Below are 15,078 nucleotides of genomic sequence, written 5' to 3'. Positions count from 1 at the left end.
CAGTTTTTCTGTCATCTGAAAATAAGGTTCACGAAGGACAAAACCTTTGCTGGCAAGTATCGGTAAATATCCCAATCCGACGACTCCATTGAGTCCATCACTCTTTCCGCTTTGTTGTCCGTAAACCAGAAAACATGAAACTCACCCCGGGCGGCGTCAACACGGTTGACAAATATTATGTTTCACTTTCAAGGCCGAGCGCTACTTCCTAAGGATGCTAGCAATCCGTCAGTCAAACGGCCACCGCACTAAACCACTGGACAGGCCCTTGTCAACGCGAACGGTGATCCGGCGACCCTCGTGAACGGTTGGTCGAACCATGCAACAAATTATCGATTTCGTGCCGGTCACAGGATTGATAATGTCCACGGTGAGAGGAACTAATCGAACCGGAACACCCGAACAAAACCCAGAACATAATGAGCCCCAGTTTGACCGTGCCAGAGCCGGCACCGGCGACCGTGCTAGGTCGTTTCCGGTGTCGAATTTGACATCGACGGGGCCTAGCTTTTCACCTGCCGGGACCATTAACTCGTTGGACTTACAAAGGATTTCTTTTCATCGCGCAAATAATGGTCTCTGGGAAATTACAAAGAAATGTCCCACTCTTCTTCCGAATGGAATCGTGCAGCAATTATTTCAGCTCCCGAAAATGGTTTTGTATTCGATCGTTTACATCAACGATAAATTATGCTCATTAGCTGACATCGATTTATGACTTTGGCGCGGAGAAAAGCCATTTTTTACCATTGTCCGCTGCATCATGGTGTAAATAATCTCATTTTTCCACAACAGAAAGACGGGATGAATGACAAATTGTGTTTCGAATATTGAAAATGTGGAAAAAATGGGTGGGTTTGAATTACACTCCCTAACAGTTTTTTTTTTTCATCCAAATTGAACATAAAAAATCCATGTTTCCGTGGAACTCTCGAATTTTCTTAGCTTTCGTGATACCGCTGCTCTGGCTCGGTTCTTTAGATATTTTCTACGAAGTGATTTTATTGTATGGATTTGTTTTATCATTTTAAAAAAATTGAGAATGGAGAAAAAAAATGCTGCGGCAAAAGTTATGTTCCTCTCCGTTGCGCTTCTCTTGCCAGAAACGAACATTGTCAAATGTGATCGTGGGCAAATCAAACATTTTCTTTTAAACAACGACCCCAAAAACTACACCAAAACAAATGTTTTTCTTGCTAGATTTCTAGAAAATAAAATGACCGGAGGATGTTATTGTTTTCATATTAATGATCGTTTGAAAATGCATTCGCTGGAAAATAGTACCAAATAATAAACGATTACTGATGCCTTTCAATTTAATTGAATCTCTCGAGTGTCATTCCCAACTGCCAGGCATCATCTGTTGCTCTTTGACGTTGTTTAAACAAGCAAATTGTTTTATTCTTCCCAGGGAAAACTACTTAGGATCTATCATCTGCCACATGTTCCAACAACGATGTTCTAGCAACGATGTCGGAGCAAAAACTGCTAGTATTTCTATCTAACAACCTTTCATAGCCTCTTTCGAGACAAGCCGTGCCGAACATATTTTCCAAACTATGCGGTCATTCTCATACCGATTAAGGGAAGAACAAGGCTACCAGAGAGAGAGAAAAAGAGAACTGCTGACCATTATCGTCGACAAAATTAAACATTTTCCTTCCGGTACCGGCACCGGAGTCGCTCTCAAAATGGCGCACGATGGCACCCGGCAATGATCAAACAATATCAATGTATCCTCCCAACCATCCAGCTCCCAAGAATGTGGGACAAGATATTACGGTATGGTAGAAAAATTAATAATCGAACGGATAAAGCGAGAGCGGCTGCCGTAAAGTCGGAGTGTATTGTGCCGCTCGGTTTCAATGTTAAAACTTCGCAAAGGTACACGGCCCCAGCTGTTATGTTTGTTGGGTTGACTTGGCCGTGGGACGACTAGGAACCCATACGAGGACATGGCACATCCCATCCCACCACCGCACTGCTTCCAAACCCTACGAAAAGCCTCCCTTCTCTACACGGGCGACGTGGAAACGTTCTCCGAAGGTTTCAATCCCCATGGTTCCGTGCTGGGCTCGGGGTTTACTAAGCTCGCTGAACGTACGAATTTGTAAGCTTCCGGTCACCGACCTACCACAATCCCTTGCGCACCGTAGAGGAATAAACCCAAACCCGTACCCAATATTGAGCATCGGTGGTGCGGTCCGCCATGTTGGGGCTGCTAAGCCGATGGTCCGGGGGGTAGAAATTGGATACCAAGCATCGCACGAGTCGTTCGCCAATCCGTGGCATACACTCGGTTTCACCACACCCCAAAAGGGTATACCGCAGCGGTGAAGAAAATTCATCCCTTGGTGTCTTCAAAGCCGTACCACCAGGAGAACATCTTGTGACGTGAAGTGTGTGCGTGTGTGTGTGAGTTTTGTCCGAACCTGAAACATACACTAACTCAAACACAGAAGTTGAAAGCAACAGGACCAAGTAGCCAGTTGACTACCTTCGGTCCTACGCAAGCTCCATTCCATCAAAACAGTGAGGTAATCTTCGGTTGGCTTGCTTACCAGTGAGCGTGTGTGTATGTGAGCTCTTCCGGGGTGCATCTTAATGGAAACGGTGGAGTGATCCATCCTGACGGCTGGGGCGAGCACCCCAGGCCTGGGAGGTCCTGCGAGTCCTTTGTTTTTGAAGTTGAAGTTTCCTTTCAGACAGGATATTCATTTGATGTAAGCTTCCATTTCCATTCGGTAAAACGGTCACGACTGCGCTGGGTGAGATGAAAAATCTCGGTAGCATTTTAATCCTTTCCACAACACTCGGAGCCGCAATTTGCCAAAGTGTTTTCCCACCGGTCGCAACGAACCCCCGATCTAGAAGGAAGTGTGCATTGAAATAAACTCATGGTTTTTCCTACGACGTTTCGTCAAGTTTCTTTATGATTTTTACAACAACATTGTATAAGTTAAACTATAAATACAATCCGTTAAAACGAGGATCATTTCACACATGTTTAATCCATGTTGTACCACACATTTTCGGACCATCAACTAAACAAATTATTAAATACTGTTCGGGGGAGTTTTCTTTCTTGTTACTGCCAATTAGCAACATTAATATTGAATTTATTTTTATGATCCACAGACTAGAACTAACGTCGTATTACATATTTCGTTCATATTTTTCTACATTGCATTGAAAAATAGTTTACTTTTTATATTGAAGAATATAAGTCGCAGTGAAGAGAAAAAAGTTTGGCTCGTGAAGCAAATCTATGTTCCCTTTGATGATTTCCGCTTCTGTAAAATAAATAGCGAGCAACATATAACTATTTATGAACTCGTGACTCCATCGATCATACCAAAACATGCCCTGCCGTCCCTGCCGTCATCCCTACAAGCTGCAGAAGGTCCAGGAGAAAGCATAAAACATCGGTCGATCGGGAAATGCTGCCAAACACACTTCCTCCTCTCGCTCCTATGGTCACTATGTTTCGTTCTATCATCGTCAGCGCCATCGGGCTCATCATCGTCACCGTTACCGGCCACAGACATTTAGTCATGACGAATGGCGTGCCGTTTCCTGCTCCAGTTTTTCTGCCGCAGTGTTCTTTTTCGCTCCCTCTCATACGGACTTACTAAAATACACACACACACACACCAACACATACGCCACCTCGCCCCCGCCTGGATGGGAAGGTTATTTGCGAGCTACATGTTGCTTCACAAACTAGGCACTCTCGTTCGGGTCATTTGTTTTTTCACCCACACAATTCGCACCCGCCCAAACCGCCCCCTGCGACGTGCACCGTATTTTTTCCATTCTCCGGCTGAGACAACGCTTTCCACAGCAAGCCCGACTGTGCTGTCGTATGCCCGCTGGTTTCCCGCGCTTTTCCCAGCCGTATTTTCCGCACATTCCCGCGCAAGCCATGCCTTTTCCCCAAGCGTCCCGCACCCGGGCATCATAAATGGCGACGATGATGGCAACGATAATATGCTGACTCTGGGTGTAACGCTGATGCCGACCCTGTTGCGCTATTTTGCGACGTTCTCGGTTTTCTCCTCAAACTCTCTTCTCCTTTCTTTTTTATTTTGCCTTATATTTCCCCATTTGGCTGATGTTTTGGCTTTTACATTTGCACAAGCCCCGGGTGCCGAGGGGAACAACATCTACGAAGGGAAGCAAGCACTGTCAAGGGCACCATTTTCTCGGTGTCTGGCTGCCCTTTCGCTTTTCCGGCGGTACGCTTTTTCTTAATTTTGCGTATGATGTGTCTGTTTTGTTTTTCGTGTTTAGATTTTGTGTATTTGGGTTTTTGTCTGCGGCTGCAGCAAGTATGATCTCGGGGTGACAAATCGAGCGGAGGACGGACAATTCAGTCCAAAAACAGTAAAGTGCCGAATTTTCCCACAGAGGGAAATTGAAGAATATATAACACACCGGTCGCAAATTCACATTCTCTGTCAAAAGGGAATGAAATAGCTGTCATACAAAAAGATCCCTTTTTTAATTGTGTTCACTCATTTTAATCCAATGTCAATGAAAACTCAAGAATAACATTAAACATTGAAAATAATTTAGTAATGATAAAACGGAAACCAACTTTTAGGTTAATCTTGATTTAAATTAAACAAAAAAATGTGAACTTATTCAATTATGAAAAGAACATATTTACGTTGAACATATCTTTTCATCTATTTTTTATCAATTTTAAATAACATTTGAAAAAAAGCGCATACAAAAAGATATAGATTCACAATTACAAAACTAAGGTGTAATTGTGCAGCAAATACAAGTAAACTGATAATAGATGATGACACCGAGTATCGTACATCATAAGTTATGCAAGCTTACAAGATAAGAAATCTGTCGTGGGAAATCAAAAATGAATTCGCATGAAAACTGTCCGTCCACATATAAATTCCACCTTCGGTTGAGTAAAGAATCGTTTTGGTATCGATCCTTCGCACGACCGCGAAACCCCATTGGCATTTACCTCCTCAGGCCCTTGTACGCGCCAGCTGGTAGCGCTTCACCTAATCGAAATTCCACCCATTCGGAAGAGGAAAAGCAAATGTTTTAAAGCTTTTCCTGCCCCTCGGGAAGAACCGAAATGGAAACCGAACTAAAAAACGGGGATTGCCTGTAGGCATATGGCACTTCGATGTCGTTTGCCGGTGTCTGATTTTTTTTCTGCAGGAAACAACACGTATTATCAACTGCGCGCATCCCTGCCACGTCGGGGTGCCTTTTTTTCGTTTTCGGAGGCACGGCACGTTGTTGCTATCTGTCCAACAGTCGAAATGTCACAGTACGGTGCAAATTGGAAAACGATGTTGTGTGAATTCCGGTTGAATTCCCTTCGGTGCGAGCGTGTGAACGAACTCGGAACGAAGGCTTGCCAGGCGCGCCAGCATCCGGCGGTAAATTGAACCTGAAAGTGAAATGGGCGAAGCTGCCAGGTGACGCACTTCGAACGCAAAATTATTCGAAAAACGACTATTTGGCATTAACACAGCAAGTATCAGCTGTTGCTGCATGGTTTGAACGTTTTCAAATTGACTTTAAGATGTAGTACGTTTGTGAAAACATCGGTAGGCTTGTTTTTGCAGACATCACAGCTAATTAACTGTTAAATTATCGAAAAGACTTTCCAAGGATATTCTACAGAACAGCAACGGGGAGAGGTTTTACAGCGATCAAAGATTCCATTCTTCGAAAGTTTTTGAAATATTCTTCAGAAAGACATCTCGCTCGACGTACACCACAGTTTCTTCCAGCTTTGAAATAGCTGCCTCACTAGTTCTCACCAAGCGAACCGATGTTGAATTGTTCTTCAAACAACATTGTTCGTAGCCAGCACGAAAGTTGTGTCCTGCTTGGGTTTGAAGCAACGCACCAGAGTGGATGCTTAGTCACAACCAACTGCCGGTCCAAACATCAAATCAACCGGTTCCGAGCATCTCAAGGACTCAGATTTTATTTAAATTTTTCAACAAGATGAATAAGTAATCAGCCCGACTTTCGGATCTTATTACTTTTCACGGCATTTTCTCTCGCCACCTGTACACCGTCTTCGCCGCATTCGATGGCACTGTCGGCCAATACCAGGAAGGATGTCATGCCTTTTGAGCTATTTTAATTTATTTGGTTTCGTAGGAAAACTGTCAGAACCTGGATTGGATGGCAATGACGTGGTACGGCTTTTCTCTAAGATTGATATTATACTTTTCATAATCTCATAGTACTACCACACCGAAAACAGGCTAGATTGGAGAATTCTTATTATTATCTGGAAATTATTAGAAACAAAGCCTTGTCGTGCGATGTGCTAAACTTTTCCATACCTACATTGAGCGACATTCAAATACTTCTAACAACACGACAGGACGACACGGAAAAGCTCTTTCGGGCACCCTTACAAGCGACGCAATAATAAGCGGATTAGCGAGAAGGAATTAGCAAACAGTCAATATTATCTTCTGCCGGCAAATGAAGGAATATTGCCGCAAACTTTTTCCCCGGACACGCCAATCGCTACGGTAAACAACTCGCGCAAATCTGCCTGACAAATACTTTACGACCGAAGACACTGAACAAAGATGATGGTGTTTGGTTGTCTTCAGCGACGGCGCAGGGCGAACGCGATGAAGTCCTTCGTGGCAATGAATAGATGGGTTGGGATTTGCAATCGATTTTCACTTGTATTTATTCACACGCTCATCGCGTTTTTACGTTACTTGGCGGAGGAATTGAAAAAAATCTGCAGACGACCGGAAGAAACGTATTCACGTGGTACCGTACCGAGGGAAATCGGTTCCAATTTCCGCGTAACGTAGCGTCGGTTGCACAGTCAAACGCGACACCCATTGCGGACTTAAATTTTCCCAAATCAACAAAGGTATCAAGGGGCGACCACAAATTTCGATTAACTTTCCGTGCCGTCAATATTGATTCAGCTGTGAGACATCGCTTTATCTGCGCTTCGTTTTTCCTGAATCCATCTCGTAACTTACATTCGAAAATTAAGTCGAACGGGAATCTCTCCTGTGGAACAGGTGAAGAAGATGTAACGAAAGCCAGGATTACAATGCTGATGAAGAAAAGCGTCATCGCAGTGATATGAACAGCAAGGATTTACATTTCAGAGGAAACATCCCTGGACGAGGTAGGATTAGTATTGATTGAAAATAAATCTATCAGTAACATTCATTCTGATTGACACACAAAATACAAGTATGCGATTAAGAAACTTACAATTTAATTGATACAGAATTATGCAGAATCTGCTCAGCAAAGTATAAAACTATTCGATTGAAAGGAATTTTATCAAGTTCTTTTGATGGATTAATTAAATGACCAGATTCAGGTACAAAAAGAACTACCCTATAACGCTCTGTACTCATATTTTTTCTGTCAACCATAATAAAAGACAAGTATGGAAATGACGGATTAAAACTTGACATCGGGTGACGATACAAAAAAGTGTCATGGAAAAATGGATAAAAATAGGAGAAAGGGAGAATGAAAAAAGCCAATGGTGATTATCATTCGCACCTCAATCTAGTCAAAAGGACACCTGGCATTGGAGCAGAAGAGAAGAACAACGAATCGTCCTGCACGGACCGCACCGTTTAATTTGCACCGACAGTTATTTTCACGTTTGCAGCGTATAATTTATTCATTGCGCAATCGCTTACCTTCAATTCACATACACTTGGCTTTGGGACGCATAAAAAAGGTCATAGCAGAATAAACCGATTTACAGTAGGTAAAAAATCAAGAGAATTGAATTTCCCGTCAACCGGAATGCTTCAGCAATTATTTGCTGTGAAACAGAAAAGCAATGTGATCCCGTTTGAGTCGGCTTTTTTTTTGTTTTGTGAGCTTGCGAGAAGAATATTGAAGGTGTTGAGAAAAAATCTGAAACGCTTCTGCTTGCTCGTTAGCATATCCAATGCGATTCATCATTATCCTTTATCAAACAGAGTGTAAAAAAAAGGTTCGTATCTCAAAGCTGCTTGTGTTTTCCTTGAACGAAAATAAAAAGGATCCATAACCAAAGGAGACTTTTCACTTAAGCTAAAAGAAAACAACAAATATGAGAAATACATTTTGTTTTCAAAGAATGGATGATAATTGTTTTCAACTGATTTAAGTCAAGATGTCATATGACTTAAAAATTCAAAGATAAAATCACATTTGCTGATCTTTTTTCAAATTTTTTATCATTTCTCGTGCGAGACATTTTTCACTTCGAGTGTTGCTACCGTCATCTGCCGTATCAGGCATCTGTCAGTGGGCGAAAGCAAATCAATCAAACTGCACTTACCGTTTATCTATTGCCGTTATCCATTCCATCGCCATGATGCTGATGTTGCTGCTGCTGTTGCTGGTTCACTGTTGCCTTTTATTTCATCAAATTCACCTTCATACACTACGATTCCGTGCACATACACAAACCTTCACACACAAACACAAACGTCGTTCACCTTGCAAATGATCTGGCTGCCTGAATCCTCCTCTTCCTCACACTGCCAGCGCTAGAGGATCGAACGAGGTCGGGCTCAAGTTGAGAAGGCGAGATGTATCTTCACTAATTCTCATTGCTTTTTGATTTGTATCAACACTTCTAGCGCAGAGTAGGTTGGAATTGGCTTTTTCACGTGTTCGATTATGTTACACTTCTCGCGCGCAGAACAATAAACACCGTAATTTCAAACCAAACTCCCAGCATGTCGCACCTGGATGGCTTGCGTGTGGCCGGAATGTGTTTGCTGTTAATGGTTGTCGTTGTTGTCTGACACTTCACTTCTCACTGATAGCCCCCGTACGAGACACGCTGTGGGGAAGATAAATAAGAATTCTCTAGTTAAATACTGACCTTCGCCAAGCATACTTAGTAAACTTCTAACGAGTCCAATCCGCAATCAGCTTCAACTACACGCGGGAAAGGATACAGCGTTCGACTTCTCGCATCGGATTGTGGTTTACAGTTTACACCGCAGAGTGTCTCCCGAGTGACGGGTGACTTGGATTCGCTTCCGAGAAACCTACTCTGTATGTTTGCGAATCAACATATTACCCTACTCCTTACGCTGTCCTTTTCACGACAGTTTTTCCAGACAACTTTCTCGGCACTCTGGTAAGGCGAAAACAAAACAGCACAGCTACCTTCCCACGGGATCGGAATGAACGTTGGAATAAACAGAAAGGAAAATACTAAACACACCGTACTGCCACCACCGTACAGTGGGAAAGCCGCCATAAAACGTTTGCTGCTTACACTGGAAACAGCACGACACAGCACGCCATGACACTTCAAGAGCGCACCGAACGACACCAGAAAGGAAATTCAAAGGCAGGAAAACAGCCTAACGTGTTTCAGCATTCGCTCGGCTTGAATTTCCCACATTTTAAAGGACAGGATACGCCGCCTGCTCACTGATTGTTTTGCTTTTCTGGTTTTGGTTTGTTTACTTGCCCTCCAAGTTTGGATGCTTGTTCGTTCGGAAATGTTATTAAACCAATTTCTTAAAAAAAATCTCACGCTACACCAGATCTTTTGTGGAATCTTTTTGAGCAAAAATATTTCTTCTGGTGTCTTCTAGGGGCATCGTTAGATAATTGCGAGATTTTCTTCACTTTCAGAGTGGATGGTATTAAACAGCAACTCGAATTCAACCTCCTGGTCGCTTTGCTTCGTACCCATCATCCATCGACGGAGTATGTAGGGCTTCACCTAAAAACAGCATGTACGAAATGTTTGATTAGTAAAAAAAATAAAACGGATCCAGTTACACGTGTGCGGTTGCCAGTTATTTGTTAAATGAATGAATATCAAGTTCCGGAGCTTTCCGACACGTTGACGATAAAAGTGCTCATCTAAAAACACGAACGAGAGAATAATCGAAGCGGGAGATCCTAGGACGCCCCGAGCCAACCCAACGATGCTAAATTACGATGAAAATATTCACGAAATGCTCTCGGACGACTTTGCATCAGGCAACGACAGTCACTACCCATGTCTCTGCCCTTGTTTTCTCATCATTTGAGTACGTGTTCAGAAAAAAGGATCGCCCGAGCTTTTCGAGTTCTTCCGGACCTCCCCACCCCGTAAACGGAACCTTCTCATTACGCTTTCAACACGATGTTTTCCGCCGGCCTTTGAGCGACCAGTTTTGCGTTACGATTTGCATTACGAATTCGAATATTATTTCGGGCTGCCTGCTAAAAAGTTGCTGAATTCATTAAAAACTTTTCCAAGCGTCTTTTTGCGTCCCGCATCCGACCGTTTGGAATAACAATCACAACGAATATAAACGCATAAAGTCAACGTTTACGCTGGATGTATGGTTTAAATTTAATTTTAAACTTTTGCACTTCCGCCTCATGAAATCTTTTCCACTGTAATTGCGGTTTCTGTTTGCACATCAATAATTAATATTCTTTACTAGGCGTTCGCATGCCGCGAAATACAAGAACCCTGCCAATACGTAAACCAGGCTTTAGGGCTTTATGTAGAGGGAACATTGACGATAAGATAACAACCAAAAACTGCCCCACCATGTCCCAGGGAGCTGCCGAAGGAAATAACAATTTAATTCATTAACAAGCTACTGCTTCAGGGCGGAAATATTGCTTCGGAGGAAAATTAAATCAATTGCCAACGCCGCTTGGAAAAGCCAACATGCGCTCGAACGGTTGTCACTGCCAGCCCGGGTAACCGAGGGAAGGGGCGGTGAAATAATTTCATTTTATGGCAGCATTTAAAATGATTAATTACCATCATCGATTAATTATTTCGCATGCCCGAAGGTATACGATAACATAAATATCGTTCGATTTTCGCATACATGATAGCTCATGTTCTTGGGGCAAATTATTAATTATCCGTTGGACCGAGGCATTTATTTTCCTGATCCCCCCGGTCATTCTTACTGATGGTTTTGCATTTTAATCAGTTGAAATAAAAAGCTCTGTTTTTCTGCGGAAACATACATTGCATCGACATTAGTACTGTATTCTCCCGATATCAGTTATTGAAGAGCAATTTCCAAACAGCAAAGGTTAATCGTCACATAACGTTCATGTTGTTTTGGTGTTTTTTTTCCGGAAGCACTCCTACAGACGTCAATGCTCCTAACACGAGAAAAACTACACCCTACCGCTCAGGAGAGTGAGGGTAATGGAATGGCAATCTAGTTGTGGTTTGATTTATTCATTCATCTCCTCTTCGAACACTCACGCCACTGACCCAGACAGAAAAACTGGACCTTTTTCCAAATGGCCCACGTTGGTCCATGCGACCCACGCACACACATGCGTGTACGTTATCCGGCACTTATGATTGATTCGTTCCCACTACCTCTGTGATCGATAGTGCAAGGATCGAAAGCAACATAAAACCAATGTTAGACATCCCATATTTACATCGAATGAGTGTTGTTTGCTCATAATACATGTTTGCGGTTATTTGCCACATTTTGTGGTCCACCGGGTTCTGCTGGGGTGGGGCCGGCGGGAGAGTAATTGCTTCCAGACACTCTATACTACCATATCGCCCAAACCACATGTGAACGAAGCGGCAAAAAAGTCCCGATCGAACCGATTTGCGTTGTTTGAATTCGGTAAGCGCATTAATCAAAACGTCCATTAATTGCGTGTCACCGGATGACGGATCGTTTCCTTCTAAATCCACTACAATACCAATTAAAATCCCATCGTTTATACCTTCAATACTAATCCTTTTTTATTATCTTCACTCATGGACGTTCTAACCGAATGCGAAATAGGATAACAGAAGACCTGATTTGTCGCAAATTAAATTGGAACCTGTTGCGCTTGAACGAAGGTGCTTCGGTCTACGCCAATTCTTCGACACCGTAGGAAAGCTGCCATTCAAAAACCCTGACAGGTGTCGTCCCCGATTAAGTATTGAGCGGGAAGACGATATTGACACTCTCTTTAACCCCCCCGAGGGGTCAGTTTCAAAAACTACCCAAAACTCACCGCCCGAAGACCGAAAACCAACACGCGGCTGACGTTTTGCACCGGCCATCAACATCACCTAAGGGTCTAGGGCTTGGACAGTTTCTGACGACGAAGATACGCCGGTTGAAATATTAATTATCCCTCCGCTTGACACACCGGGCGCAAGGAGCTCGGTGGAAAATTAACCTCACCGCCGGCGACGGATGGGAAACTGTCAAGCTGTTTCCGCAAGTAATTTTTAGAACCACCGGGACCTCGGGCCGGCAAGTTTTACCCCCTCCTTGCTCACCTTTGGTCCTGCCCACATGCATTAGTGCGTCGCGTGATGACGCTTAATGATTTATGGTTTCCAGATAAGTTACCGCCGCCGTCGCGGTGAGGTGAAGGTGGGAAAAGCGGAAGAAAAGCACAGACCAGCTCCGGGTCGACATTAACGGGTTGGATGAAAATGGACGCGCCGGTCGGGAAAAAGCTGATTCATCGTCCTGATAGAGCCAACGCAATAATGTAAACGACTTGGGTGAGTTCTCGTTTCGATTGGAACATTGAGCCATAAACCGTCAGAATTACTAGCAAGTTTTGAAGCTTCAGGAGAGTCGACGGAGTGAATTCTAGATTCTTATGAATCTTGATACAGATTAATCCATCACGAAAGACAACGACATTAGATTTATGTCCCTGGAATTAAACCTTATCTAGCTAGTTTTACTAAGTAACTCCACAAAGATAGCGAATTTATTGGGATCAATACTTAATTATTTGCTGGTCATGACACCCTTCTTAAAGCATTGGTGAAGGAATAAATATTTATTATATTTGTTTTCCATTCTTCACTCATGCTGCATATTTTATCGGAGATGGTCTCTCTCACCTCGCATGGCATAAATTCCTTCGCTTTAACGAAACGCGTGACAAGATTACGTTAGAACCGGGGCGCGTAAAGGAACGTCCGGGCTACAGACACCAGACAGCATTAAACTCCACATACACACACACCTACACACCCACCCCTTGGGGCATACATGAAGAAGTTTATTTTCCACCGAACGGTCAACCGTAACGATTTTTGTCCAATCCTCACGAGCTGCTTCATCGCACAGAACGTGTCCCTTAACCTTGCCCGGATCACGATCTGTCGGGGCCTTGAAATGTGAAAAAAATAACTTCCTGCCCGGTCGCTGAGATAGAGCTGTAAGTTGTTGAAAAAAACTGGGACCTACCCCAGGCGGAACCCCACCCGCAGTTCCATAACGCCTGTGGAGGAAAAATACTTAATGCTCTTACAGTTCAGCCAAAACGGACGAACGGAATCCCCGTGAATGGAACCGTCGTCCTCACGCAACAGTGACTCGAACTCGGGACCTACCTGGGCAGGAAAAGTGTCTCGAACGCTACCGAAGCTTAAGGCTCAGCAGTCAGCTCGGGGGTTCCGAAATTGAGTGAAGGAAAAATTTATGCAAACAGAAAATTAGTATTCCATTTCAAGCTGCGCTCGGCACCCTCCTCATGGGGAGAAATAAAAGCGCCCGCAGTCGACCGTCCATTTTCCCAAACGGATGGACATTGATTTTCTTTTTTTTTGTCGTCTTGAAGCTGAGGCAGCCGTGTGGAAATGCGGTGTGAGATTTGCAATCATCATTCCCGAGTCGCCGTGCATCAGTTCAAATGGACCCGGGACCTTCGAAGTCAACTGCCCGTTTTCCATTTCCCATGTCAATCCGCCAATGTCCCGCCCGAGGCCGCGGAACACTAACGGGCGCGAAACTTTGTCGTAGCTGATGCTTGCTGAACGCTGAACGATGACTCGTTTCTCGCTCCATAAATTCGCCCTCATCGACAGTCGGGTGCGAAACTGTGAAATGGAAAATGCAAACGCCAAGCAGCGTGGAGGAGGAAGTGGGCGCCAAACTCCGGGGTCCGAAATTTCGTAAGCCTTCGGCGTCCGGGCGCGTGGGGCATTAGCCCATGGTGATCCATTGCCTAATTGAAATTGAATAAGTAATGGAAAGTTAAACCGCACCTTCCAACCCGCGAGTAGCGCGAGCTCCCAGGCGTTCGCGGAAAATGGAAAAGCATTTCGAATGGTTCTGATTTCCATTTCACACCACCACCCTGAAGGATGTGCGTGGAGCTTACCAAGTTCGTCCAAGGTGTTCCTCCTTAGACGTTTCACCTCCCTGGCACGCTCTCTAAACGACATCCGGAGGATATCCGCTAAAGAGAATGCTTCCAGGCCACAATGGCGTATGCAAGAAGGATAGCAGACCGGTGTAGGGGGCCCGATTGATGATGATCAAGTTGCGGTTAGACGAAGTTTTCCTCCCCGTCGCGAGAGCATGACAAACCGATCGGGGTGACTGAACGCCACGGAATGTGTTTTCGTAGCGGAAGTGTGAAAAGCGCCCTGTAGACGGAGCTTCGCATTCGACGGCGTGTGTCCGCCAACTCAACTTCTAGTGTTCCAATGTTCGTAGAACTCCCGTGCAAGGTAACGCGCTAGGCGGGAAAAACTTCTTACTTCATGCCGCCAGCCATGGGCCCATAATAAACCCGAAGGAAAATGAGTTTTGCGGTAACGTTGTAACGATCCGAAGAACACCGGGTGCCGCTGGATGCAGCAGCGTGTAGGAGTTAGTCTGTTGAAGTTGAAACCAATACGGGAACACCGGAGGGTCCCGCTGCGTGGTTCGATAGCACTCTCACATCCAGCACACAGGAGAGAAAACCGGAAAGTCATAAATAATAAAGAAAATTTAATAAACTACGTGAATATGCACCGATCACCACTTCCCGCCGTGGTTGCCCTCGAAACCCTCGAAAGCTTGGTCGCAAGAACCTCTTCGAGGTTTGCTTCCAGCTTACTTTTCGGTATTCTCTCAAGCTCCAGCTCACTTCCCCGTGTGTTGGCATTTGCGATGACGATGATTATCTAAAAGTTTACCGGCAAAACTCACTCCTGTCCTTCCCGCGCACACAGGAACTCGGGATTTTCCAGCACTTTTCACCTTTGTGGAGGTAAGATTTGCACAACTTCCTGTGCCTGACAACAACCTACCTCATCAAGAAAGCGTGCGCCTTAGCTGTGGA

General features: G+C 44.3%; 1 protein-coding gene across 1 annotated transcript in view; it reads right to left on the bottom strand.

The window, feature by feature from the left end:
- LOC131266959 (rap guanine nucleotide exchange factor 4) overlaps nt 1–8,445 on the bottom strand; it is a 99,237-nt gene extending 90,792 nt beyond the window's left edge. The window contains exon 1 of the mRNA XM_058269661.1: nt 8,330–8,445. Within this exon, the coding sequence (XP_058125644.1) occupies nt 8,330–8,364 (35 nt within the window). The 5' untranslated portion in view covers nt 8,365–8,445. The remainder of the gene's footprint in view (nt 1–8,329) is intronic.
- Between the last annotated feature and the right edge of the window lie 6,633 nt (nt 8,446–15,078).

The sequence above is a fragment of the Anopheles coustani genome, chromosome 2 (assembly GCF_943734705.1).
Source record: "Anopheles coustani chromosome 2, idAnoCousDA_361_x.2, whole genome shotgun sequence".
Taxonomy (NCBI): domain Eukaryota; kingdom Metazoa; phylum Arthropoda; class Insecta; order Diptera; family Culicidae; genus Anopheles; species Anopheles coustani.
Note: the sequence above shows the minus strand (reverse complement) of the source record. Positions and strands in the feature narration are given on the sequence as shown.